Source organism: Mastigoproctus giganteus, chromosome 10 (assembly GCF_048544385.1).
Source record: "Mastigoproctus giganteus isolate SK-2022 chromosome 10, ASM4854438v1, whole genome shotgun sequence".
Classification (NCBI taxonomy): domain Eukaryota; kingdom Metazoa; phylum Arthropoda; class Arachnida; order Uropygi; family Thelyphonidae; genus Mastigoproctus; species Mastigoproctus giganteus.
In genome coordinates this window covers 126,327,484-126,353,401 of record NC_143584.1, presented here as the reverse complement: position 1 = coordinate 126,353,401, position 25,918 = coordinate 126,327,484, and the positions used below count along the sequence as shown (strand labels likewise).

The 25,918-nt window shown below is 36.4% G+C and overlaps 1 protein-coding gene across 3 annotated transcripts in view; it reads right to left on the bottom strand.

Annotated features, from left to right (window-relative positions):
* Positions 1-20,787, bottom strand: part of LOC150079276 (centrosomal protein of 104 kDa) — a 211,455-nt gene extending 190,668 nt beyond the window's left edge. For 2 of the 3 annotated variants that reach the window (XM_090383351.1, XM_090383352.1), the window contains exons 1-3: positions 20,675-20,787; positions 15,167-15,258; positions 10,559-10,640 (exon numbers count right to left, since the gene is read on the bottom strand). In XM_090383351.1, coding sequence (XP_090239477.1) covers positions 10,559-10,640; positions 15,167-15,258; positions 20,675-20,787 — 287 coding nt within the window. The remainder of the gene's footprint in view (positions 1-10,558; positions 10,641-15,166; positions 15,259-20,674) is intronic. The other variant, XM_090383353.1, reaches the window with a different exon arrangement.
* Between the last annotated feature and the right edge of the window lie 5,131 nt (positions 20,788-25,918).

Here is a 25,918-nt window from a genome sequence, read left to right as displayed (position 1 = left end):
GTAGTAGTAGTTAACAAACCTTTTATTTCAGACTGCAATTTTGCATCTTTTCCTTTGGCCTGTTCCTTGATTTCATTTAAGGCAGTTATAATATACCGTAACTGATATCGTACTGTTTCAATAGCTTTTATCTTTCCTTCCCATCTTGTTTATGGTAGAGATTTCACAGTAATTTTTACATGCCATTTTAAAATATCCCACCTACTTGGCGAAGCAGTGCAAATCCTGTATAATCTTTGTAATTTCCAAAAAATAATTCTGCTGTTGTTGAAGAATGTACTGCATTAGATACAACTAAATTTAAATTATGAGCAACACATGGAACATAAAAAGCTCTTCTATTTTCTTGTAAACTTCTTGCTCGTACGCCATTATGTTTACCTTTCATGTAACTACCGTTATCATACCTTGGCCCGCCGTAGTTACTTTGGTAGATGTTGTTTGTTTCTAACATTTTTAGTATAGATTCTGTTAGTCATTTCCTTGAAGTATCATGAATGGCCAAGTATCCCAAAAAATGTTCACAAATATTTAGAGTGCACAAATTTTTAAATGTTAAGTCAACATTATTGTGGTGGTGTGTTGCATTAAAAATAAGTTTAAATAATAAAAATAGGCAAAAATTAATTTCTTTTAACACTGATTATAAAATAAATATATTTACTGGAATAAGCCAATATTTAATTTTTTTGTATAATTAAAGTATCATATTAAGAAACAACCATTTTTTTTATATTAAAAAAAAAAATTTAAATATCATTGGAATTTGGGCTCCCTACATTCATGGACCCCATGCAGCCACCCAGTTCGCCCACACCTAGGTACGGTACTGACTAGTACTATTACTACTTCAAATTGAGGAAGGTTGGTTACAGAATAGATGTGTGGAAGTTTGCCTTTAGCCATCAGGTCATTGATTGCTGGAACAAACTTCCATATGTTTTTTGGAAGTGGATAGCCAGAATAAATTTAAGGAAGAACTAGACAAACTATTTCATGGGATGGATAGGCAAAATGGAAAGGTTTTTTTTTTTTTTTTTTTTGGTTGATGCTGCATAAGCATGCTTTCTTGCATCATTTGCTACTACTATTACTAATACTATGTGTAACAGAACATGAATTAGTCAACAGAAATTTATTAGTAAAGATTAATTTAGCAGTTTAAATAATTTTTAAATTTTAATAATTTAGTTAATTACATTAAAATTTAATAACATTAAAATGAAACTTAAGTAAATAGATAACTACAAATACTTATATTCCTGGAATGCTGCCCTTATGAAATCAGCAGCCTGACAGTGGTTTAATTAATTATATTTATGATCTATACTGTACTTTCAAACTAGGAATTTTTTAATCAAAACTCCGTGCCAATCATAGTTCAGATCTAAGGGTGAGAATATTTAGAGAGAGAGAGAATATGGATTTGGATGTTGTATGATTAATTACACATCTGTTTGGTAACTAATCTTTATGAGCATCTTAAATGTGTGGGTTGGTTGAAGATTATATTGGAAAGGGGGATGGGGGATCCTTTTTTGAGATATAACTATTACAGAAACCATAATAATTAATAAATAAATATTAATAAATACAATGCAACCTCGATATAACGTACCTCTTGATTCCGTGGTTTCAAGGATATATATCATAGCTATGATCATGTCCCCCAAAACGATTTATGAAAAAAGTAATGTGTTCAAAGAACCAGCAATTTTGTATTGGAAACTAGAAAACTGAATATGATATATACTCTTATCTATTGTACATCCTACTAGCATATTTACAAGAAGAGAAATTTGAAGAAGTACCTAAAAATTGGCTGTCTATTCACTTTGATATATTCAGTTGAAGAGTAATTTTTGTAAACAGCAGGATTCATCAGAGACCCAGACACTATAAACACCAAGTTTTTCACCTTGGCTAGAAATTGTTGTTGTTATTGTTGTTATGGAGGCTTAATGGCACATAAGCTGCTAAGGCTATAATGTGCCTTTAGCTAGAAATGCTATAAAAGAGTATATAAGTGGGACTAATTACAAACAGCTACCTCTGGAGGGGAATATGGCTATCATTTGTCAAATGTGTTACATTAGTTACAAAATAAATTTTTTTGTAAACAACAAACACATCACATCCTTCCTTTGACTATAAATTACACTTAGGGTATGAAAACTGATATGGATTCAACTAGATAAAAAATACACAAAGTGACAAGTGATTTATAAAGAAATCAAGTGACTTTCTTTGACACTGTGATATGCCGGACAGTTTGGTTTATTTAATTTAGTTTTCTGAAAAACAAGTTAAATTCTAGTGCATCAGATATAAATACACTGCAAAATGAATAAATCAGTAGGACTGAAGTAGTGGCCACCAAATTTGCTTTATGTTAGTAGAAATGAGGTTTTTGCAGTTTCTATGTTTTCTATGTATTAGCATTAGCATTAGTAGAGGCATATGATGCAAGAAAGCAAGCTTATTCAGCATCAGCCAAAAAAAAAAAAAAACCCACTCCCATTTCACCCCTCTGTTCGTTCGAAATACCTGTCCAGTTGAGCCTTAAATTTGTTTAGGCTATCAACTTCAACAACAAGTGATGGAAGTCGGTTCCACCAACCAACCACCCGCTGGCCAAAGGCAAATTTCCGCACATCTATCCGACATCCATCCTTCCTCAATTTGAATTTATGCCCTCTGAGGTGATTATTCTGAGCAAGATGAAGAATCCCATTGGCATTGAGCATGCTCAAACCATTCAAAGCCTTATACATCTCTATCAGATCACCTCGCCGGTGCCTAGTCTCCAGACTCTGTAATTTGCAAAACTTACGCCTTTCTTCGTAAGAGCAACCCTTTGTTCCATTCACTAATCTTGTTGCCCTTCTCTGTACCCGTTCCAGCAGCTCTACATCCTTCTTGAAATGAGGCCTCCAGACCTGTATACAGTACTCAAGGTGTGGCCTAACCATTGCCTTATACAAGGGAATAATCACCTCCTTATAAATAAGACACCATGAGCTACTCTTGCATCTCGTCTGCACTGCTCAGAGAACTTCATATCTGCCTGCACAATTACCCCCAGGTCCTTTTCATTCTCCACCACTGTCAGTGTAGTACCACAGAGTTGATATGTTGCTCTGGGGTTACTGTTTCCCATATGTAGTACTTTACATTTGTCAATGTTAAACTTCATTTGCCACCTCTCAGCCCATCTGTTCAACCTTTCCAGATCCTGTGGCAGCAGCATAGCGTCAGCAGTGTCCTTAACAACCCTGCCAACCTTTGTATCATCTGCAAACTTGGACATTAAACTTGATATCCCATCATCAATATCATTCATAAACACCAAAAACAACAACGGACCCAACACTGAACCCTGAGGAACTCCACTAATAACATTAGTCCACGTTGAGCAGTGTCCATTGATTACCACTCTCTGTCTTCTGCCACTCAACCATCCCCTTATCCATAGCAGCAATTTGCCTCCAATGCCACACTGCTCCAATTTGTGCAGCAGTCTTCCATGTGCAACAGTATCAAAAGCCTTTCTAAGATCCAAATATATAATATCAAAGTTATTCCCTGCATCCAGTTCTTTTGTGACTACATCATAGTATCCAATCAAATTGGTCAGGCAAGACCTGCCCTTAACAAAACCATGCTGCGTCTGAGCTATAACTGAATTCTTGTCTAGATGATCCTGCAGTGCTTCTTTAACCAGTGCCTCCATTAATTTACCTGGAACAGAAGTTAAACTAACAGGTCTATAATTACTTGTGTCAGCCGTTGATCCTCCTTTGTGAATTGGGGTTACATTTGCACATCTCCAGTCTATGGGTACCACCCCTGAGTCCAAAGAAACTCTCATAATTATGGCTAGCGGTTTGCATACTTCCTTTGCTGCCTCCTTTAATATAACTGGATAGATCCCATCCACCCCAGGTGCCTTTTTTATGTTTATCCTCAACAATCTCTCCTCCACTTTCCTCTCAGTTATTACAAAATCATCCAGCTCACTGCCAATGTTTACTTTACCTACATCATTCTCCTTCCTGAATAACTCCTCATGCGTGAATGTAGATGCAAAATACTCGTTTAGATTGTTAGCCACCTGAGCAGGATCCTCAACTGTTGAACCATCAATATCCAGTGGACCAATCTGATTCATCCCTTTCCTTCTCGAGTTTAAATATGTAAAGAACTCTTTTCTGTTTTTCTTTGCATCCTTTGCCAAGGAATTTTCGTAGTCTGCCTTTGCCTGCCTAATCTCCTTTGTGACTTGGTTACAGACCAACTTATATCTATCATAGGCTTCCATGTCACCCATTAATTTGTATGTATCCCATGCATTTTTCTTCTCTGCCACATGCCTCATTAGTTCATCTGACAACCATTTAGGCCTAAACCTTGAACAATATTTCTTAGTTGGTATGTAAAGCCTGGTAGCCTCCAAGATTAGTTCCTTGAATGCTTCCCATTTTGAGTTCGCTGTTGGTAACATCATCAGTTGGTCCCACTGTATAGAATTTAAATACTGTCTCAGACCATCATAGTCGCCTTTACGAAAACAAAAACCCTTCCCTTTACCTCTGATGGTAGTTACCTCCTTGAGTAAATCCCACTTCAACACACTGTGATCACTGCCACCTAGTGGTTCATTTATCTGCAGATTCTTAATGCATGAAGAATCACTACTGATAATCAGATCAAGAGTATTGCTCTCTCTTGTTGCCTCACGAACATGCTGATGTAGAAAAAAATCATCCAATAAATCCACAAAAGCCTTGCTAGTGTGCGAGTGACCAACCCACAAATTCCAGTCAATATCTGGGAAATTAAAATCCCCCATTATAAGACTCTCTGATTTACTGGCCCACTCTATTTCCCTGTACAATATCTTATTATACTCATCAGAGTCATTAGGCCTATAGCACACTCCTACTCTCAATTTTGATTTCCCTATGCTTATGTCACACCAAACTGACTCAACACTGCCCTGTCCATCGATGTCGACTGGCTTCACTTCCTTAGACCTTATGTGTTTCTTAATTAATAGCATAACCCCTCCTCCCCTCCTGTCCTGTCTATCCTTTCTATACACATTCCTATGTATTCTAAGTAGTTTCTCTTGTATTTGCAGTTTATATGTATTGAATATGATGTCTCTAGTTAATTGTTAGATTCCTCTGGTTATCTGTAGCGGGAATCATGTCTTTGTATAATTTTTTTTATTGAATAAAGAATTTTATTATTATTATTATTAAATGAAAAAATTATACAATTGAAGAAAGGTTAAAGATTATTGAAAGAGTTAAAAGTGGAGAAACAAAATGCAGTATACATTCCACAATGTGCAATTCCATTCCATTTCCATTTATTTGTATGCACAATTATTACACACACACACATATATATATATATATGGCGCCTCCGTAGCCAGGTGGGAAGGAGCAGCAGTGCGTAGCACATGTTTCTTGATTAGACCGGGGTTCGAGCCCATCACCACCAAATATGGAGGATGCGGAAAGGTCAGGAAATGACCACCGCATATCCCGGAGCAATATGGCCTTAGTTGCTAATGCTCCTAAAAAAAACCAAATAACATAATAACATATATATATATATATTATATACAATTTTATATACATTAGCATTCTCATTACACATACATAAGACATTATATTGTACCTCCTGGTGCACTTCGTACGTATATCCCAGAGTCAAGGGTGGCTGCTAGGCAAAAGCCCATCTCCACCTAGTTCATCTGTTTTGGCATAGAACCTCAACAAATCTAGCCTAAAAACATTTGCGAGGTATTTTACTACCATCAATATAAGACAGCGCCCTTCTCTAGGCCTGGGTTTACATTAGGTATTTGTGCTGAATGCACAAGTCCTGCACCCACCGGATGTAGTGCAATACCAGTGGGTGTCCACAAATGAATTACTAGTGAAGAACTTCCACAAATTTTCCTCAGTTACACCCACTAATTATTATATTAAACAGATGTGTACAATACTTTGTTTTTTAAATATGCTCAGTCTCTGAATTACTGAGAACCAAGAAAACAATATATAATATACAATGGACAATTAACAACACTGTCTACTCTGTCTGCTTGAACTTTCAAACCTGTCGACAAGCACAATCAGATAGCTACTAAATGATTCTCATAAGCCTTGTGTTTCACAGAAACCAATCTTTACAATAACAATTGACATAAATCTTGTCAATAACAATTGGACAAAATCAATGCAACATTAATTAACATAAATCAACACAATAACATTATCTTAAATCTTCTGTTTACACTTAAACCTTTTGTCTTTTGGTCATTTGTGAAGTCAATTCCCAGAAGAAGTTGAAGTTCTTAGCTGAGTCCTCAATATGAAAACTGATCTTGAGAAGGTTTGCAGAGCAGTAAAGTCATTATGGTCTTCAACTAAGATATTTACATTGTTCTCCAATACGGTTGGAACCGCAGACATTAAATCCGTTCTAGGTTGAGAGTACAATGGACAGTTCAGAAGTACATGAATCCACGTTTCATATTCCCCGCATGTGCAGTAAGGATCAGGCTCCAGGCCACGCTAAAATAACTTAGCCCGGAGGAACCCATGCCCTGTTAGCAGATAAGAAGTTGTCATAGAAGGTCTAAACCATGAAATAACTCCAGGGGTTGTTGAGAATTCCACTTGCACAATATACTTTCTTGTTACAAGACTAAATTCGCTCTCATCCCATCTTTTTTGCCAGACAACAGTAAATTCCTTCCAAAGCCTTTTCTTCTCCCTTTTAAAGTTGCTGGCTGAGTCAGTCGTAATTTCAAGCATTGTCTTAGACTGTCCTTTTTTTAGGTAGTAAATCAAACCCCAAAAAGCAATATATAAATCTGGATATAAATCTTCAGCACAGCGTTCCAGAGGAGAGGTCCCTCTGGAACGCAGAGAGGTCCAACACTGATCCTTGGGGCATCCTCTTTAAATCTGAGCCCAGTGTGTAAGATGTTTTGCCACCACCTTAATATGTCTGTCGCTAAAGTACAATCACATAACACTGTAGATATACGCTCCTGCGGGCGCTTTCCCACCATAAAGTGTCAAACACGCCCTGAAAGTCCACAAACACAGCAAGTGAGTTGGACACAGTTGGTCAGAAGATTTATAGCGTCTTCAGTTGACCATCCTTTCTTGAAGCCATATTGTGCTTCTGAACATAACTGATAATCTTCTAACATTTTTTGGATTCTTGTGCAAATCCAGAAGGAACAATCTTCTATGGATAAAAGAGGAATTACATTAATTCACAAACTCCACAGAAATATTGTGCAACCTTGATGAAGTAGGCCTCCAAAGAAAGAAAACCTGACTTTGTGAAAACAGTAATATAGACAAATGCTTAATCAATGATTTCTACAGAAGCATAATGAAGAAGTACCAATAAATGGGGTAATTTTGAAAGCACGGGCACTTAAATTTCATAAAATACTTGGTGAAGATGATGACACATTTAAAGCTTCTGAAGGGTGGCTTTGGAGATGGAAGCTCATCATGGTATATACCAGCTTAGTCTTATACACGAATCTGCATTTGGTGGCATTACAGCAGCAGAAGCGCTTCCTGCATTTCTGTGTGATGTGATTCAAGGTTGTGCATTCACAGATGAACAGTTGACGAAACAAAGCTATAATATAATCTTCTCCCCAACAAATCAACTGATATTAAAAAAACACCCAACAAAGTAGACGTGTAAACTAACAAAGAGAAAATTACTGTGTACAAACAAAACCAGAAATCACAAATCACTTTTACTGATGCACAATGGCTAAAGCCATTGTGCATCAGTAAAAGCCAAAGTCCCTGGTGTTTTAAGCACATCAACATGAAATCTCTACCTGATTTATAAAAATAGTTCCTGCCTGATTTATAAAAAACAATTACTTAGATGAAGAGTGATATTTTTACTTGGTTTGAAAGTGAGTTTGTACCATTGGTGAGATGCCACCTGCTTTCCAAAAAAATTTGAAGAAAAGACTCTGTTAGTGTGGGATCACTGTTCAGCTCATTCTTCAGCTGATGTCCTGAAATCAAAAGATGGCAAAATCAGAGTCACTTCTCTGCAAAAGGAACGCAACTGTACTAATTCAGTACATGGATCAGAACATTATTTGAGCCTTCAAAGCCTAGTATCATGGTGTGCTACTTACTGGTGTTGTGAAATCATTAAGTTCTAGAACTTCTGTCTGAAAACATTAACACTGAAAGATGTTGCGTACAATATTGGATTAGTGTGGGAGAAAGTAAGCTCAACAGCAACCAAAAACTGCTGGAAAAAATGTATTAGAAAAGACTAGATCATTAATAATAACCTTAAATTAGCAACATTTTCAGAACAAGAATCAAAGGCTGCTTGTAACGTACTTGGTGGCAGTCTTGGAGAAAATGACCTGGCTGCTTGGATTTAGATGGATGAAAAAGCTTCAGTTATGTATTACCTGAGCAAATAAGAAATTTCAGCCACTATGAAGAGTGGAAACACAATCAACAAACAGAAGGCCAGTGACATAGGAAATGACTCAAAAGAATAATGTGGATGACTTGTGTAAGGAATAAGCACCGGATTTCAAAGTGCTTGAAAACATTAATGAGGTGATGGCATAGTTAGAACATCAGAAGGACAGTGAACATCTTCATTTATTACATCAGACCACTAATAAGAATTATGTACTGAAAAAATCCTGCCATCAGTTCTGACAAACTAAATTACATGACTATTTCAGAACAGATGTGTAAAATATAAGTCCATAACAGCATTGTGTATTAGTAGAATGTAAAGGGAATAATATAATACTTTATATCTTTTAGTCTTATACTCATAATACTTTAATACTTTACATCTTTTTGTCTGTATACTCATAAAACATTAAAACAAGTATTTATTTATTAAGTAAAGTGTATATATGTTAAAAAAAAAAAACTGGCAAAAAAAATGGTAAAATCTTTTTAGCTATAACATGCATCACTTATAATATGCATATTAAAGTTGTTGTCTGATGCCCATGTTATATCGAGGTTGCACTGTATTAATAAAAATAATATTATAATTATATCCTGATTTTTCAAGGTATAATTATAACCATAATAATTATATCTCAAAAAAAAAGAATCCTCACTCTAACGTAATCTTCACCCTATCCACACAATTAAGACATTCACGAAGATTAACTGCCAAATAGATGTTTAATCCTAAAATGTCCAAATCCCTATGCTCTCTCTCTGGAAATCCTTACCCTCAGGTAAAAACTTTACCTGAATTTTGATTCAAAAATTCTTGGTTTGAGAGTATAGAACATATAAATATAATTAATAAAACCACTGTCTTGGTATGTGAGGCTGACGGGGTCATAAGGACAGCATTCCTGTAATGCTGTCCTTCTATGTATTCATGGAATGTAAGTATTCATGGCTATATATTTACTTAAGTTTAATTTTATTTAATTTTATTAAATTTTAATCTCCGATTTCTAAGCAAGATCATATATCTCTATTGGGGATTACTCTGACTTCTAATCTCTCTTGGCATAAGCACATTACAAATAGTGCTTCCTCTGCATCTAAAAAACTGGGTTTTCTCTTTCACTCTTGACATTACTTTTCTTCCAAACAGCTATTCACTCTGTACAAATCTCAAATCTGCCCTACCATGGAATACTGTTCCCACATCTGGAGGGGTACCCCAAAAATCTCTCTCAGGCTTCCAGATTAATTAATGACTCATCTCTAAAAGAGTCCCTCCAATCTCTGTCTCATGGATGTTCTGTTTCTGCTGCATGACTTTTAAACTTCAACTTCCGTTTTCTGGAACAACCTTCCTTCATATGTATTTCCTGAAAATTACAATCTACAGAAGTTGAAGTCTAATGTCAACAAGTATCTTCTTTCATCTTCTCAATCTTCAGTCCATGCATGGTACTAAGTACTATAGGTTCTAATACCCCTCGTGTTTGGGGTTTTCATAAAAAAAAAAAAAAACGAAAAAAACTTATTAACTAAATTATTAACTGATTTAAAAAATTATTTAAACTGCTAAAATTAACCTTTAATAGATGTTTACTAATAGCTATCTGTTGACTAATTCATGTTCTATTATGCATATAAGTCTAATCTGCAGCCATTATCAATCTACTGCAGGATGGAGGCCTCCTCAACAAGTCATATTGAGGATTATGGATCATAATCTGCCATGCTGGTCTAATGTGGGTTGGCAGATTGACTGTATTTAGCAGTCAGGGGCTTGAACCAAGCATACTCAAAGAGCACATGCCACTGCACTCCTGCTGCTGACCACTCGGCTACAGAGGCCATCATACATATAAGTACTAAAAGCTAAATATTAAAAGTAAGAAATGTGTAATTAAATTAACAACTCTATGTAAGCAAAGTCACCATAATCTATCAGTTCCTATCTTTATAGTCATTGAAGTCCACAAAACATCTGAGAATAATCTGTAATTATTGTTTATAATAATAAAAAAAAAATTGTTGCCTATACTTACCCAAACTTCTCCCACTTTGCATTTTGAGGGGATTCCAACATACCATTTGGTACATCACCAACCAGTAGCTCAATCTTTGTAGCTAAATAAAAAAGATAAAATAATGAAAATAACAACCAATGCATTATTAATCTCAAATAATGCATCCATACTCGTCTTCTACTACAACCTACTAAAGGGGCAAAAAAAATCTAAGAAATAATTATCTTTTGATATAGTTTTTATCAGATGTCTATATTTATTCTTTTTTAACTCCTTTCATTTTAACTTTTTTACACGTACACACCATGTGGTGCATTGCACATGTCTTCTTATTTGATTTTTATGAGTGTCAGTATTAGTGAACTTTTCCTCCAACCATATGCAATACCTTGCATTTAGTATTAGTAATAATACTGGAAAATGATGTAAGAAAGCAAGCTTATACAACATCAGCCAAAAACAAAGCAAAAAAACTTCCCACATCACTTGTCCAACATGACAATAATTTGTCTAGTTCTTCTTTAAATTAATTCAAAGTACCCACTTCCACAACACTATATGAAAGAATATTTCAACAATTAACAACCCACTGACTGAAATCAATTTTAACACATCTGCCCTGCAACAATCAGTCCTCAATTTAAATTTATGTCCCCTCTTTTATATCATCTGAGTAGGAGGAAGGATGCCATCAACATTTAACTTGTTCAGCCCATTTAAAGCCTTAAACACCTCAATCAGAACTCCTTGCAGGTCCTAATTTTCAGACACTGCAATTTGGAGAACTGAAGCCTTTTTTGGTAAGAGTACTCTTTTTGTTCCCCTCAATAATCCTGTTTCCCTTCTCTACACCTGTTCCAACAGATTCATATCCTTCCTACAATGAAGCTTCGAGATCTGTGGGCATGTACTCAAGGTATAGCCTAACCATTCCATTATACAATGAGATAATTACCTCCTTATCCCTGCTAGAAAATTTACTGTATATCATTGACAAATATTTCACTGCACAAGTCTTTTTCATTCTTCACTCCAAATGATCACCTTAAAGTTTTTTACCTCCTCCTTCCAATTGTTTTAAGTTTGAGAAATACTAAAAATCTCTGCATGCCAATGAAGATCTATATAAGCCTATATAAGCCTATCTTGACTTGGAACCTTAATAGAATTTAGCACGCTTGAATAATGGTAACATCTTTACCTTCGAGTCAGTTCTGTACTTCATTAAATTTTGGATACAGTCTGCCAAATAGAACAGATGGTTCTTATGCTTTTTCAATTCATCACATAGTGATGGAGCTATGCTTGTACGAAGCTTGACAGTTGAGTCATACAAATCGACAAGTCTTTGCAAACTATCGCCTTTTGACAGCCACCTTACTTCCATATGAAAAAGTAATTGATTGAACATTTCATAATTTTTTCACATAACAAGGCAAACAGACGTGAATTAAGCGGATGTGTTTTGATTTTATTAATTTATCTGATACACACTTTTAGGGCATCATGCAGCTTACCATTGAGTTTCTTTGCTACAAGATGGTATCTCTGTAACACACAATGAACAGTGGGTACTTCTGGAATCTTTTCTTTGAGAAAGGCGGCAAATCCTCTGTAATGGCCAACCAATGCTGGTGCACCATCAGTAGCCACTGCAGTTATTTTGCTGAAGGAAACATTGTTTTTCTTAAACAAACAAAATCAAGGACATGTGGAGTGCAAGACTCCACATGTCCTTGATTTTTAAGTCCTCTAACTCCATTTAAAATTGTGCTTCACGTGAGCTGTAATGTTAAGGAGCTGCAGTTACATGTACTAATTGCCTGAAGGCCAGAAATGCGAACAGTGCGTACCAAGTTAATTCTCTCTTAATCTGTTCGCTATACGAAAATTTTCTTCGCTCTACAGACTCTATTTTAAACATAACTTCCAAGGGGAATTCAAAATAATTTGCTGTATAAGGACTTCGTTAAACAGAGGTCCGACTGAGTAATTTAGAATTATAAAAATGATTATACAGTTTTATATAGAAAATATCTTAAAAATAGACAGTAAAAAATGCAAATTTAGTTAAATAATTTTAAGCTTATTTGAATAGTAGGTAAACATGTTGAAAAAAAATTACAGAGTATAACAAATTTCAGGCGCCTCAGTAGCCAGGTGGGAAGGAGCTGCAGTGCGTAGCACACGCTTCTTGATTAGACCGGGGTTCGAGCCCGTCACCACCAAATACGGAAGATGCGGAAAGGTCGGGGAATGATCACCGCATATCCAGGAGCAATATGGCTTCAGTTGCTAATGCTCCTAAAAACCAAACAACAAACATAACAAATTTCAAAGTGCGCTGCATCCAAATGTCACACGTCACTGTTAATAAAGGTGCCGGTACACCATACCGTTGCATACCATCCCAAAAAAAGCACTGCATATTACAATGATGAAGAGAAAGCGACCAACGAAAAGTGCAAGTGGTAGTAGTGCCAGGAAATGAAACAAAATTGATTTAGAAATAGGGATGAAAATGATTAAGAAGTACGAAGCAGGACAAAGTTTGTCTTCTATTGCAAGGGAATTAGGTCTCACTGCTTCAACAGTGAATACTATTTTAAAAGACATTGCACTAATAAAAAAAAAAAAAAAAAAAACATGTCAAAGGATCAACACACTTAAGATCAACAGTGATCACAAAACAGCGTTCAGGTGTTATGTCAAAGATGGAACAGCTGTTAATAATATGAATGGAAAATCAGATTCAGAAATGATTCCCCCACAGTCTAATGACCATTCAAGCAAAAGCAACAAGTATTTATAAAGATATTAAGGGTAAGCATGGCAAACCCCAACCCAAGTTCGTGGCAAGCAACTGGTGGTTTAATAGGTTCAAGCATCAAGCTGGTTTCTACAACGTTAAAGTATGTGGTGAAGTTGCCAGTGCTGATTCTGTAGCTGCAGAGAAATTTTGTGATGTGTCGGAAAAAATTATTGATGAAGGCGGCTATTCAACGCAGCAAATTTTTAACATTGATGAGACAGCTCTGTATTGGAAAAAAATTCCGGATCAAACATACACTGCCAAAGAGGAAAAGACAATGCTAGGTTTCAAGGTGTCAAAAGATAGGGCCACACTCTTGCTTGGGACTAATGCAGTGGGAGATTACAGATTAAAACCACTGCTTGCGTACCATTCTGGAAATCCTCATGCATTTAAGGACATCAATAAAGCCACCCTACCCATGCATTTCTGATCGAACCAGAGAGCATGAATAACAATATATCTCTTTCAGAATTAGTTTAAATGCTGCTTCATTCCCTAGGTTGAAAAATATTGTAAAGACAACAATGTTCCTTTCAAGATTTTGCTTCTATTAGATAATGCTCCTGGACATCCTATGCAGCTAGATGATTTCAATTCGAATGTGAGAGTCATATTTCTACCGCCAAACTTGACTTCACTCATCCAACCTATGGATCGGGGTGTTATTTCGAATTTAAAAACGTACTATTTACGCACAACATTTGCTCAGGCATTGTCTGCAGTAGACAGTGAGAAAAATTTTACGTTAAGAGACTTTGGAAATCTTACAATATTTACCATGGCATCTTAAACATTAATAAGGCCTGGGCAGAAATTACTAAAAGTTGTTTAAATGGCACATGGAATAAAATATGCCCATGGCACGTAAAAGGGTTCAAAGTATTTGAAAAAGATGAATCATATGAAGAGGTTACAGATAAGATTGTAAAGGTTGCAGATATACTTCAGTTGGAGCCCATTTCCATCATTACTTGTTGCAGTTTACAGCAATTCCTATCATGGTATACAATATCTAATGACATAAATCATCAAGAGCTAAATTAACTGCAGACTGTAGACGATATACAGAATAAATATGCCTGAAGTGCAAGATCATATATAAAATGATCATATATAAAATGAGCTTTTCCACTACAAAATATGTTAATGTTAACCCTTTAAACTGGTAAGGTTGCCGAACAAGGGTAGGTCCCCTGCAGTGAATTTTCAATAGCAGCAAGCTTTATGGAATGAGTTTTTTCACAAAATATTATTAATGTTTTCTCTTTTTTTTTTCCTTCATTGCCCAACATTAGAATAAAATTACTATAAAAAATTCACAAAAAAATTCAAAAACAAATATAAATAAAACCTATTGTTAATTTTTTGATGCAATAATATCCTCTACATCTATTTATGTATTACTTATTTAGTTTTATCAAATTCTGGATCTGAATTGCATAGAAATTTTTGCATTTCAGTTTTTGTAAGCATAAATCAGACAACTTAGGCCAAGAGATACAACCTTTCTCATTTTCAAATCAATTTTCATGCTGCTATCTATAAATCTTGTCAAAATTTAATTGGAAAGAGATGTGATAGCCGCACATATCAGAAAAATTTCAAAACAATTCATACATAAATGAACACAGTTTGAAACAAACTTCAAAATGCATATCCATCTAGTTACTGATGAAAGAATTAATGCCAAATAAAGTATTTTACTCCCAGTATTATAAATATTTCCTTTAATTTATAAAAACTCCATAATATATCATATAAAATACTGATAAAAGATTAGTTACAAGTGTAAGAAATGAATTTTTATTTACCTATCAGATACTGGTGGGACAAAATTTGCAATTTACAAATTCTTGCTCTTCTTTCCAACTGGATGACAATAACTTGAGGATAGGGACAAAATCTACAGGCAATCAAGAGATAGAAAAGTTGACATAATAAAGTTACCCAAAAAGTACTGCTAAATAAACAGAAACAAGTATACATTAAACTAATAGAAAAAATTGTTATACATACACCATATTGCTGAAAGTATCTGTATACTCTTGGAATCTTAGTAAATTAATAAGAGGAGTTTACCTCAATATCGTACGTGAACACTTCCGTATGATACCCTCCAGAAATTAAAACGGAAAAAACGAAAAAATCGACAACTTACCGGTACATTAAAGTAAAATATAAATAATTAAAGTAAAATATAAATAATTAAATAATCAATTTAACACAATTCAAAATCAATTCAAAACAATTAAAATTATTATCAACGTAGAACATATTGAGTATTTCAGCTCTGATTCATACTATATAACTCTTGGAATCTGTAAAAAATGAAAGGTACAGAGAAGGCAACAAGATTAGTGAGGGGAATGAAAGAGTGCTCTTACCAAGAAAGGTTTCAGGCCTGGAAATTGCAACAACTGGAGACTGGGTGCTTGCAAGGAGATCTGATGGAGACATAAATTTAAAATTTTGAAAAAGGATATGGGATAGATGTGTGGAAATTTGCCTTCAACCAGCAGATAGTTGATTGTTGGAGCAAACATCCATTTTGAATAAATTTAAGGCAGAACTAAACAAATTATCAGAAGGATGACAAGCGATGGGAAATGGGGGGGGTTGTGGCTGATGCTGTATAAGTTTGCATTTTTGCATCATTTGTTGCTAATCTCTTTATCTATGGTAGTAACTTCACCCCAACTACACTACTCCAATTTATACAGCAGCCCTTCACAGAGCCATGCAAATGAGGGGTACATTGGATGTGCCACACCAGGGCCCCCCGATCTAGTGGACCCCAATCTAGGGAGCCATCAAAGTCTCAACATAATAAACAAGGCCCCTTAACTCCATTTGCATCCATGCCCCCAAGTGCTTTTGCACAGCCCTGGCCCTTCAATGTGGAATAGTATTTTCTTGAGGATATTGGCATTTTTTTTTTTTCTGTATCCATCTTTTCTGATGCTATAGAAATAAGCATATCATAAAGAGGCAATATTCTAAAAAAGTCAAGCTGTTGAAATTAGCGCAAATATTATGGATGAAGGAAAATGGAAGTAAGTCTAATCTGGACTTTGAAAAATCTAATGGGCCTGTTTTGGTTAAAAATGGATGGTCTTTGCACAGAGTGTGCCAAATTCCAAAACAATGCAATTCCAGAAACAGTCTAACAACACCCAGGAAGAAAAGACCAAGGAAAGAACAATAAACACGAAATATATGATTTTCATAAATATTCATAAAACGATTCATGAAATGTTCTCAAAAATGGAAATCCCAAAACTTTCTTCCCTACTTAAGAAACTTAGAGATGCAATTGAATTTGATGGTGAAATGGAATCAATAGAACGGCAAAAAATTTTTGATAGAAAATCCGGATATAGATATTGTTGCCAAATGAAAAGTTTCTGAAAAAAAATGAAGTGCTTCCAATCCCAAAGACTTCCATGTATGAAGGTGAGACGTGGATTTTGAACACTCATACAAGAATATGCTCTAAAGGCTGGCAAGATTTCATTAGTGATAAGACTTAGTGAATTAAAGTGCACACATCAGAAAGGAATCATTTTGTTATTTTACACACAGGAACATGGATAGTATACATCTGAAGTTTCTCTAATTGTCAGTCTGAATATATCAATTGGAGACTACTGTTATAAGATGAATGCAAAAAGTTCCGAATGCACTATGTATTGACATCTTGTTCATGTGCTAAAATAATCTTGGCATGCAGAAGCATTTTATAATTATTAAAAAAATAGAACACAAAATAGAGCGGCATATAATATATGTTTATATGCCTGGTCCATAAGCTGACTATGCATATAAAAATATTTATATGCATAGTCAGCTTATGCATATAAATATTTTAAGATCAGAATATTTGAAGGAGAGGACATTAATCAAAAAAGATTGCTTCAGAGATTAAACTGATTGCACAGTATGCATGACATTTTTCAGTAATGGTCGTGGCATTGCACTGATAGGTCACTTAAAATTACGAAAACACATAAACATAACTACCATTCAGGCAGGACTATGTTAAACAACCTAAGCACCTGGTTGCAATCAGGAAAATGTCCCTCACTACACAAAGAAATCAACGGCAGTACTACTAGTACTACTGCAGTTTTGCTGCCCCTGACAGCTGACTTCTGGAAGCAGTGGCTTCAAGATTTCCATATTAAATCAGCTCTAACTACAATTTCTTAAAAATCTATTGATTATTTTTATACTGAATTATTATTAGCATTAGCAGAGGTATACAATGCAAGAAAGCAAGCTTATGCCGCATCAACAAAAAAAAAACAAAAAAACCTCCCATTTCACCCCTCCATTCGTTCCAAATGCCTGTCCAGCTCAGCCTTAAATTTATTTAGGCTATCAACTTCCACAACAAAAGATGGAAGTCTATTCCACCAATCAACTACCTGCTGGCTAAAGGCAAATTTCTGCACATCTATTCTACAACAGTCTTTCCTCAATTTGAATCTGTGCCCCCCCCTCAGGTTCTTAATCTGAGTAAGAGGAAGAATCCCATCAGCATTCAGCTTGCTCAACCCATTCAAGGCCTCATAAACCTCAATCAGATCACCTCACAGATGATCTGTGAGGTGATCTGATTGGCACTGCAATTTGCAGAACTTAAGCCTTTCTTGGTAAGAGCACCCCCCTTTGTTCCTGTGACCAATCTTTGTACTCATTCTAGCAACTACATCCTTCCTAAAATGAGGCCTCCAGACCTGTACACAGTACTCTAGGTGTGACCCAACTATTGCCTTGTTTAACGGAATAATCACCTCCCTGTCCCTGCTGGCAAAATTCCTCTATATCATTGACAAGACTCCATGATTTGCACTGCTCAGCGAACTTCATATCTGACTGCACAATTACCCCCAGGTCTTTTTCACTTTCCACTTCCCCGAGTGTAGTACCACACAGTTGGTATGTTTCTCTTTGGTTATTGCTACCCATATGTAGTACTTTGCATTTGTCAATGTTAAACTTCAGTTGCCACTTTTCAGCCCATTTGCCCAACTTATCTATATCCAGTTGGAGTAGCATACTATCTTTACTGTCATTAACAACTCTTCCAACCTTTGTATCATTTGCAAACTTGGACATTAAACCTGATATATCTTCATCAATATCATTGATAAATATGTAAAACAACAATGGGCCCAACACTGAACCCTGGAGAACTCCACTAATAACATTTTTCCATGAAGAGCAGTTATTATTATACTGACTTAATATATTATTCTAGTATTGGTGAGAAAAATAAAGTTTGTTTTTCCTTGCCCATTTTTCTTAGCACTTGTAAAAAAAAAAATGCAGAAGTGATTCAGCAAGTAGCAACTGATTACAAACTGACTCGCATGGAATTTTATAACTTTGTTATAGTAAACCCTTGCTTTAAAGAACCAGGCTTTTTGTCTGTGTGGAACCTATATGACAACTGTCTCAGCCTGATGTAAATGCCATCAGTTAAAATATTTTCATAATAAAACAGACTACCAGGGAGCCAGGATCTTCATCCCCACAAATACATATGACAGAAAAATTTCAAGCTCTTCAACTCCACATAGTAAGTTGAATGAAATATAATATTACAACATATAATGAATGTTTCTCTATTTCATAGGTAAAGCACATTTTTATATTTTTTTATTATTATTTTTTTTTTTATAACATTCTGAAAACTGTGGTCCTGTATATATTTTTTTCTAACTGGAAAATCAACTTCAGAGGCCAGGCTTTATCCCCATTAAATCAAACAAAAATATCTTCTAAACAATTCAAGTTCTAATGACTAATATTCACTAGATCTAATGAATGTGAATAGGATTATCTAATTTTTTTTTGTATAAAATGTTTTTTGATATTTGTATTCTTGTTGTTAATGTTTTCTTATTTATATAAGAAAACATTAACAACTGTTTTCTTATATAAATAAGAAACCAGCTGTAAACATGCTTAATGTTTACAGCTGGTTCCTGGCAATGCCCCAGTTTTTCATCTGTAGAGTACATTTTGTCTGTTTTTTTCACCTTTAGAATTTGTTTTGTACCAGTTTTCATTTAAATATCATCATACTCATGTACACTACAAATACATGTGAGGCTGGCTGGTTGTTGTCCTGGGACAGGGGTTCCCAAACGACTGAGATTTACGGCCCTTTCAAAAATAAAAAAAAATTCATGGACCCCTTCAGATATAAAAAAAAGTTTGTAGACCCCTATATATAACATATGCATGCATGTATATATATATATATATATATATATATATATATATATATGGTCAACTGCTGTTTCGCAGACCCCCTGTAACTGGTATACAGACTCCCAGGCGTCCACGGACTCCAGTTTGGGAAACAGTCCTAGGGTAATGGACACGAACACAAATTTGACATTGTGAGATCAACTCCCTATGCTGCCAAAAAAAGTGCATGGTTCATCATTAGCTGTTGCCTCCCACCCTCCCCACATTGAGTAGAAAAGTCCATAGTTTAAATCCTGTTAATGATGTAAGTAATTTTTATGGGTTTTTTCACTCCATGGCTGAATTAGTCAGTTTTGGACATAGATAGCAAGGGCCGACCCCCCCCCCCCAAGAAACACAGGATTTTCATCCAGCAAATCAACCAGAAAACCCACACAATTTATGGGCATATCCAGAGGCTGGCTGTCCCAAGGATGCAAGGGATGCACTGCACCGGGGACCCACGTTCAAGGGGCAACTGAAAACCTGAAACATCCACATACGAAAAATTTTAAAGGGAGGGGGGCACCATATTGCGATTGGCACCCGGTCTCACATACCCTAGATACGCCCCTGGACAATTGAGTTGGTTCTCGGGTGGCCCCTATACACAGTTTTTTTTTTTTTTTTTTTCCTCTCTGTTAGCGATTGCAAATGGCAGATTTAATAGCCAGCATCAAATACCAACTGGGCCTCTTCGATATACTAAGAATGTTGCGGTGGTAAATCAGACGCAATAAAAGTTACAGAAAAGCTGTAAGCTCTTCTGGCCTCAGCCGTCCGGAGTATAAACGGAAATTTTTCTACATAACTACACACATGATGGGGATATAAAGCCCCAAAGAACATTTTTTTTATATTATACAGTATAAATGTAGTCACGTGATGACACTTGTAAACGCTACTAATGTTGGAACGTACTACACCACAAAACAAAATTTCTAGTAACCCATTAAAATACCTATTCAAATCCCATTCTTTTTCTTTTTTTTTTTTTTTTGTTTTGGCGAAGCCAGTCCGTTTTTTTTTCCCCACCTAATATATATAAACAAACAAACCTGGGAGATTGCCATCCTTTTACGGTTGGACAATGCACATTAAGCTCTGAAGCAGGGTAATCTTCATCTTCCCCAGAAACTTGCATAACACAAAATTCTAATTTCTCAGGCATTATCGGACAACTCTTAACGCATATTAATTGACGAGTATTCAACAGCCTTCACTCCGAAAGCCATTAACTAGACTAGATACTAGAGGATAGTTTAGTTAGCAACGTAAACAAAGTTGTGTTGTGTTGTTTTCTTGTAACATATAATCAATATTAGAATTGGAAAATATTTAAAAAACGGAACGCTAATACTTGAAAATAAAAATAAGAAGCACATATTTTTAAGTTTATTCAACACGTGTAAACATCTGCTAGTTTTAAGTGATTATGACATTTGGACGTCACGACCAAAGTTTTGTGCTCAAATGGACACATTACAGTGTAATGTGTCCATAATATCGGTGTAAATACATCATTGAGCTACGATTGTAGCGTAGAAGGCATCGTTTTAATTGTATCTCATAATGTGGTTGCCTTCACAACAAGATAGCTACTATTGAATTACTTCAAATAAATAACGCTTCTCTAGTAGAGAATACTACTGTTATTTATTTTCAGCGTACCACCACCCAGACGATCGTTTCGAAGCTTTTTGGCTTCGTCATCAGTGGGCGGGTAGGTAATACAACAAGCCATCTCAGTTGCGAAGTTATATCCACACTATGAAAGATGCCATAAGGGTGTGGCGGTAATGTGGATATAACTCTGCACCTTCTAAAGCACAGAGTAGTAAGCTCTCTCTCTGTTGAGGTGATTCAGAATTTTTTTTTTTTTTTTTTTTGGCTGGTGCAGTGTAAGCCTCAGGCTTCCTTGCATCATGTAGCTAATAATTTCTGACTACTCTGTGTTCTCAAGTACAGTATTAGTGGCATAAGTGAGCTTCACTCGCAGTACACGCGACCTTCAAGTTTCGGAGACACACTAGGACGGAGAGTATCGAAAGACAGATTTCCGCTACCGTCAAAGAAGTGCTAATTTTTCTTCATTAAGTTATTGATTTTTTAATATTAACCGTACAGCTGCCGATGTAGTAGTAGTAGTAGTGGCATGTGATGCAAGAAAGCAAATGTATGAACTTATGCAGCATCAGCCAAAAAAAAAAAAAAAAATCACACCATCCCCTCCAAATGCCGGTCCAGTTCCTCCTTAAATTTATTCAACCTATCAACTTCCACAACGACAGATGGAAGTTTGTTCCAGCAATTAACCACCCGCTGGCTAAAGGCAAATTTCCGCACATCTATTCTACATCTGTCTTTTCTTAATTTGAATTTATGCCCCCTTAGGTTCGTAATCTGAACAAGTGGAAGGATCCCATCAGAATTCAGCGTGCTCAACCCATTCAAGGCCTTATATACCTCAATCAGATCACCGCGCAGGTGTCTAGTCTCCAGCCACTGCAATTTGCAGAACTTAAGCCTCTCTTGGTAAGAGGATCCCTTCATTCCCCTCACCAATCTTGTTGCCCTTCTCTGTACACGCTCAAGTAAATCTACATCCTTCCTAAAATGAGGCCTCCAGACCTGTACGCAGTACTCAAGGCGTGGCCTGACCATTACCTTATACAGAGGGATAATCACCTCCTTTTCCCTGCTAGCAAAATTCCTATATATCATTGACAAAACCCCATGACCTGCCCTGGCAGCCTGTCTACATTGCTCAGAGAACTTCATATCTGACTGCACAATTACTCCCAGGTCTTTTTCATTTTCTACCACCTTAAGTGTAGTACCACACAGTTGGTACGTTTCTCTGGGGTTACTTCTACCCATATGCAGTACTTTGCATTCGTCAAGGTTAAACTTCAGTTGCTACTTCTTAGCCCATCTGCCCAAATTATCTAGATCCTGTTGCAGTAGCACACTTCCATTACTGTCATTAACAACCCTGCCAACCTTTGTATCATCTGCAAACTTCGACATTAAGCCTGATATACCTTCATCAATATCATTGATAAATATACAAAACAACAGTGGACCTAACACCGAACCCTGTGGGACTCCATGAGCGATTTTCCTAAACACAATATATATTGAGTGGCCCCTTTATTGAGTACACCTACTTCTTCTTCATGAAATGGAGTGCTCCATCGGTAATAATCCTCGGGGTTAGCACAATTGGTAGAATAGCCGTCCTCCCCACACCGGGTGAAAAAGACATGTGTTCAAGTCCCGTCGATGACGTGAGGAATTTTTATGAGCCTTTTTCACAATGTGGCTGAGTTAGTCGGTCTCAGGCGAGGGTAACATGGTTTTCTTCTCCCGGAAACGCCGGTTTTTCGTCCAGTAAATAGAAAATCGACAACAGAACGCACACAATTTACAGAAAAAGGAGCAATATGGCTTTAGTCGTTAATGTTGCTAAAACTCTACAACAGCAACAATAACTATCGGTGATAGGATCACGTGTTTGTACCATGCAATATAAAGCAGGTGAGCAGATTTCTTGAATGTTTTTATGTGCATAGAAATGCTGTGCAATTCAGTGCAAGAATGGGTAAAACAAAAGATTTAAGAAACTTTGAACTTGGCGTGGTAGTCGGCGCCAGATCCACAGGTATAAGCATAAAAGCAAAAACAAACTATTATATTAAGGTCTACCAGAAAGTTATTTCATATATCCATGCATGTCTGTGCGGGTAGCACAGTGGTATCGTCTCCGTCCTCCCTACCCGAGTGAAAAAGATCCGGGTTCGAGTCCCGTCGATGATGCGAGCATAGCTAGATTTTCCCTCCAGAAACTGGGGTTTTTTTTGTCCAGCAAAACAGGCAAATCGAGCAGAGAACACACACAAATACAGATTTATGTAAAAAATTACGGGTGACCTTAATATAATAATAATACCCATGTGCATTGTGTCTGTAAATTGCGTGTGTTCTCTGGTCGATTTGCCTGTTTTGCTGGATGAAAAATCCCAGTTTCTGGGGAATAGGTATAAGTATATCTGCAACTGCAACTCTGCTGAAGTTTTCACATACAACTGTTTCTCAGGCGTACTGAGATTGGTCACACAACCAAATAACATACAGCCAACGGCTAGAAGCGAAACTAGAAACTGGTCGTGATTTGTCATGGGGCTTCGCAGCAGACGACCGAACCCAGTTCTACCTTTCAGCAAAAAAATAAAAATAATAATAAATAAAAAAAAAATAAGCTCTGATTACAGTGGGTTCAGATACACCAACACTGCACAGTGTAGGATGGGAAAAACATTCCTGGCCTAACGAATCCTTATGCTTCAGATGTCAGTATTCGTTAGACCTGGAAATGTTTTCTAAAATGGGAGAACACGAATAGAGAAAATAGCAATCCAAACGTCCATGAGTTCATGGACCCGTCCTGCTAGGTGCAACATTGAAAGCTGGTGGTGTAGGTTAATGGTGTGGGCAGTGGTGAGCTATAGTGGGCTCGCGAAAGCCCATTGTTATTATTATTATTATTTATTCATTTTTTTTTAATTTGCGAGTGCATTGTTGAAACGATCATTTATTTTACAAATGAAGTCCTGAATTCAATTACTGAGTATACAGAGCCGGAACTACGGTGGGTAGAGCAGGGCCCCATCCCCAGGATTTTAATGATGCAATGGACCAGTTATCTGTTTTAAAATTGCTTCATTCTTCTTCAAGAGGAGTGTTTCCATTTACAATGGGTTTCCTCAGCCTACAAGTTATTTTTTTTTTTTAATTTTCTGCTCTAAATGCCAGCTATAAACGCCATAAAGTGCGGTTCAAGGTGTCTTGGTCAGTTAAACCTCGGGCTCTCATGTACTCCCATATTCCATCCATCCACGTCCTCTTAGGTCTTCCACTTCTTCTTCCTTCAGGAGATAGTGTTCCGTACGTCTTTCTGTTGTAGTGTGTGCTTGCCAATCAACGTACTCGTGGATCACTCGGCTTCCGGCAAGACCGCACGCTACCATGTGTATCCCGAAAACCTGGGTTTCATATGATCATCTAGCAATGTATATTAGGACAATAAATCCTGTGCCCTCAAGACTTACTCAGAATGTCACTGTGAGTAAGCTTGCAGCATCAAGGACCGCGTTGTGATTTTACTTTGGACTCCTTTCTATGTGATTGGGCTCCAAAGCACCGCATTAACTATGGTTCTTTTACAAAACTTATTCAGTGAATTATGTGTAACTAGAAAGAATGGTCAAGACGCAAAAGGGTAAACAAACAAAACAAGGTTTATTAAACACGCAAAATTGTACAATAAATCGTTATGTAATTGGTCATGAATTGGGTAACACTTGTATAAGACTGCTTGGGTACAAACTAGATAGCAGATTAAAACATTACTGCTAGTAAGCAACAAATAAACAGTGTTCTTCATGTGGGCTTTTTCCTCATTGCTCTCACTAGTATCCAGAGTGATTGGAGTCTTATAACATACAACTGTTCTAATGCTAAAACAGGAAAATATGTCAAATTAATAGTATAATTAGTATTTTGACAGGTCACATTATCTGTTAAAACTCGAGTACTAAGAAATTGATACAACAATTGTCTGATAGTCTATAAGGAGAAATGTCTTATAAACGCGAATACAATAAGAGTAGGGTAGGTTTGACTCTGGGCGATTTAGTACCGTTTCTTCTTAAGCAACGAGGGTTGACTTACCCGAAAAACTTCGCGGCGCCTCGGGGGCCGCATTTCTTGTCCAGAGATTCATTTTTTTCTCTTTTCTGTCTTCTTCCTACCGATTGATTCCTTTCTTCTGTTCTTGACTTACAAAACCACAAAAATCTTCCAAATCTCTCACTGGTCTGCTCTTACCATTCAGTCTCACCCAAAAGTATATCCTTCTTGCTTTCCCCTTTTCAAATTTTCTGATCTCACAGGTCAATAATGTGGGGAAAAGAACAAACCTCGGGACCTGTCGCCTATTGCGACTAGACACTACAAAAAATGATATATAATTTGGAGAAAGAAAATATTTGTACAGGACAGTTTCTGTCGTTTTCGGGGGGGGGGGTTGTCAAATATTGATTCAATACCATGCACGGAATGTCGAAATGACAATTAATGTGTTTATAGGATTCTGATTACACAAGAAGTGATGTGTTTTGTTCTGCTAATTCTTCTACTTCAATAGTCACCTTTTACCCTCACTGTCATTTCAGATATAATGCGTTCGATGCTTGCTCGTTACAATCGGGAGAACGGCCTGACGTCAACGACCGCATCCC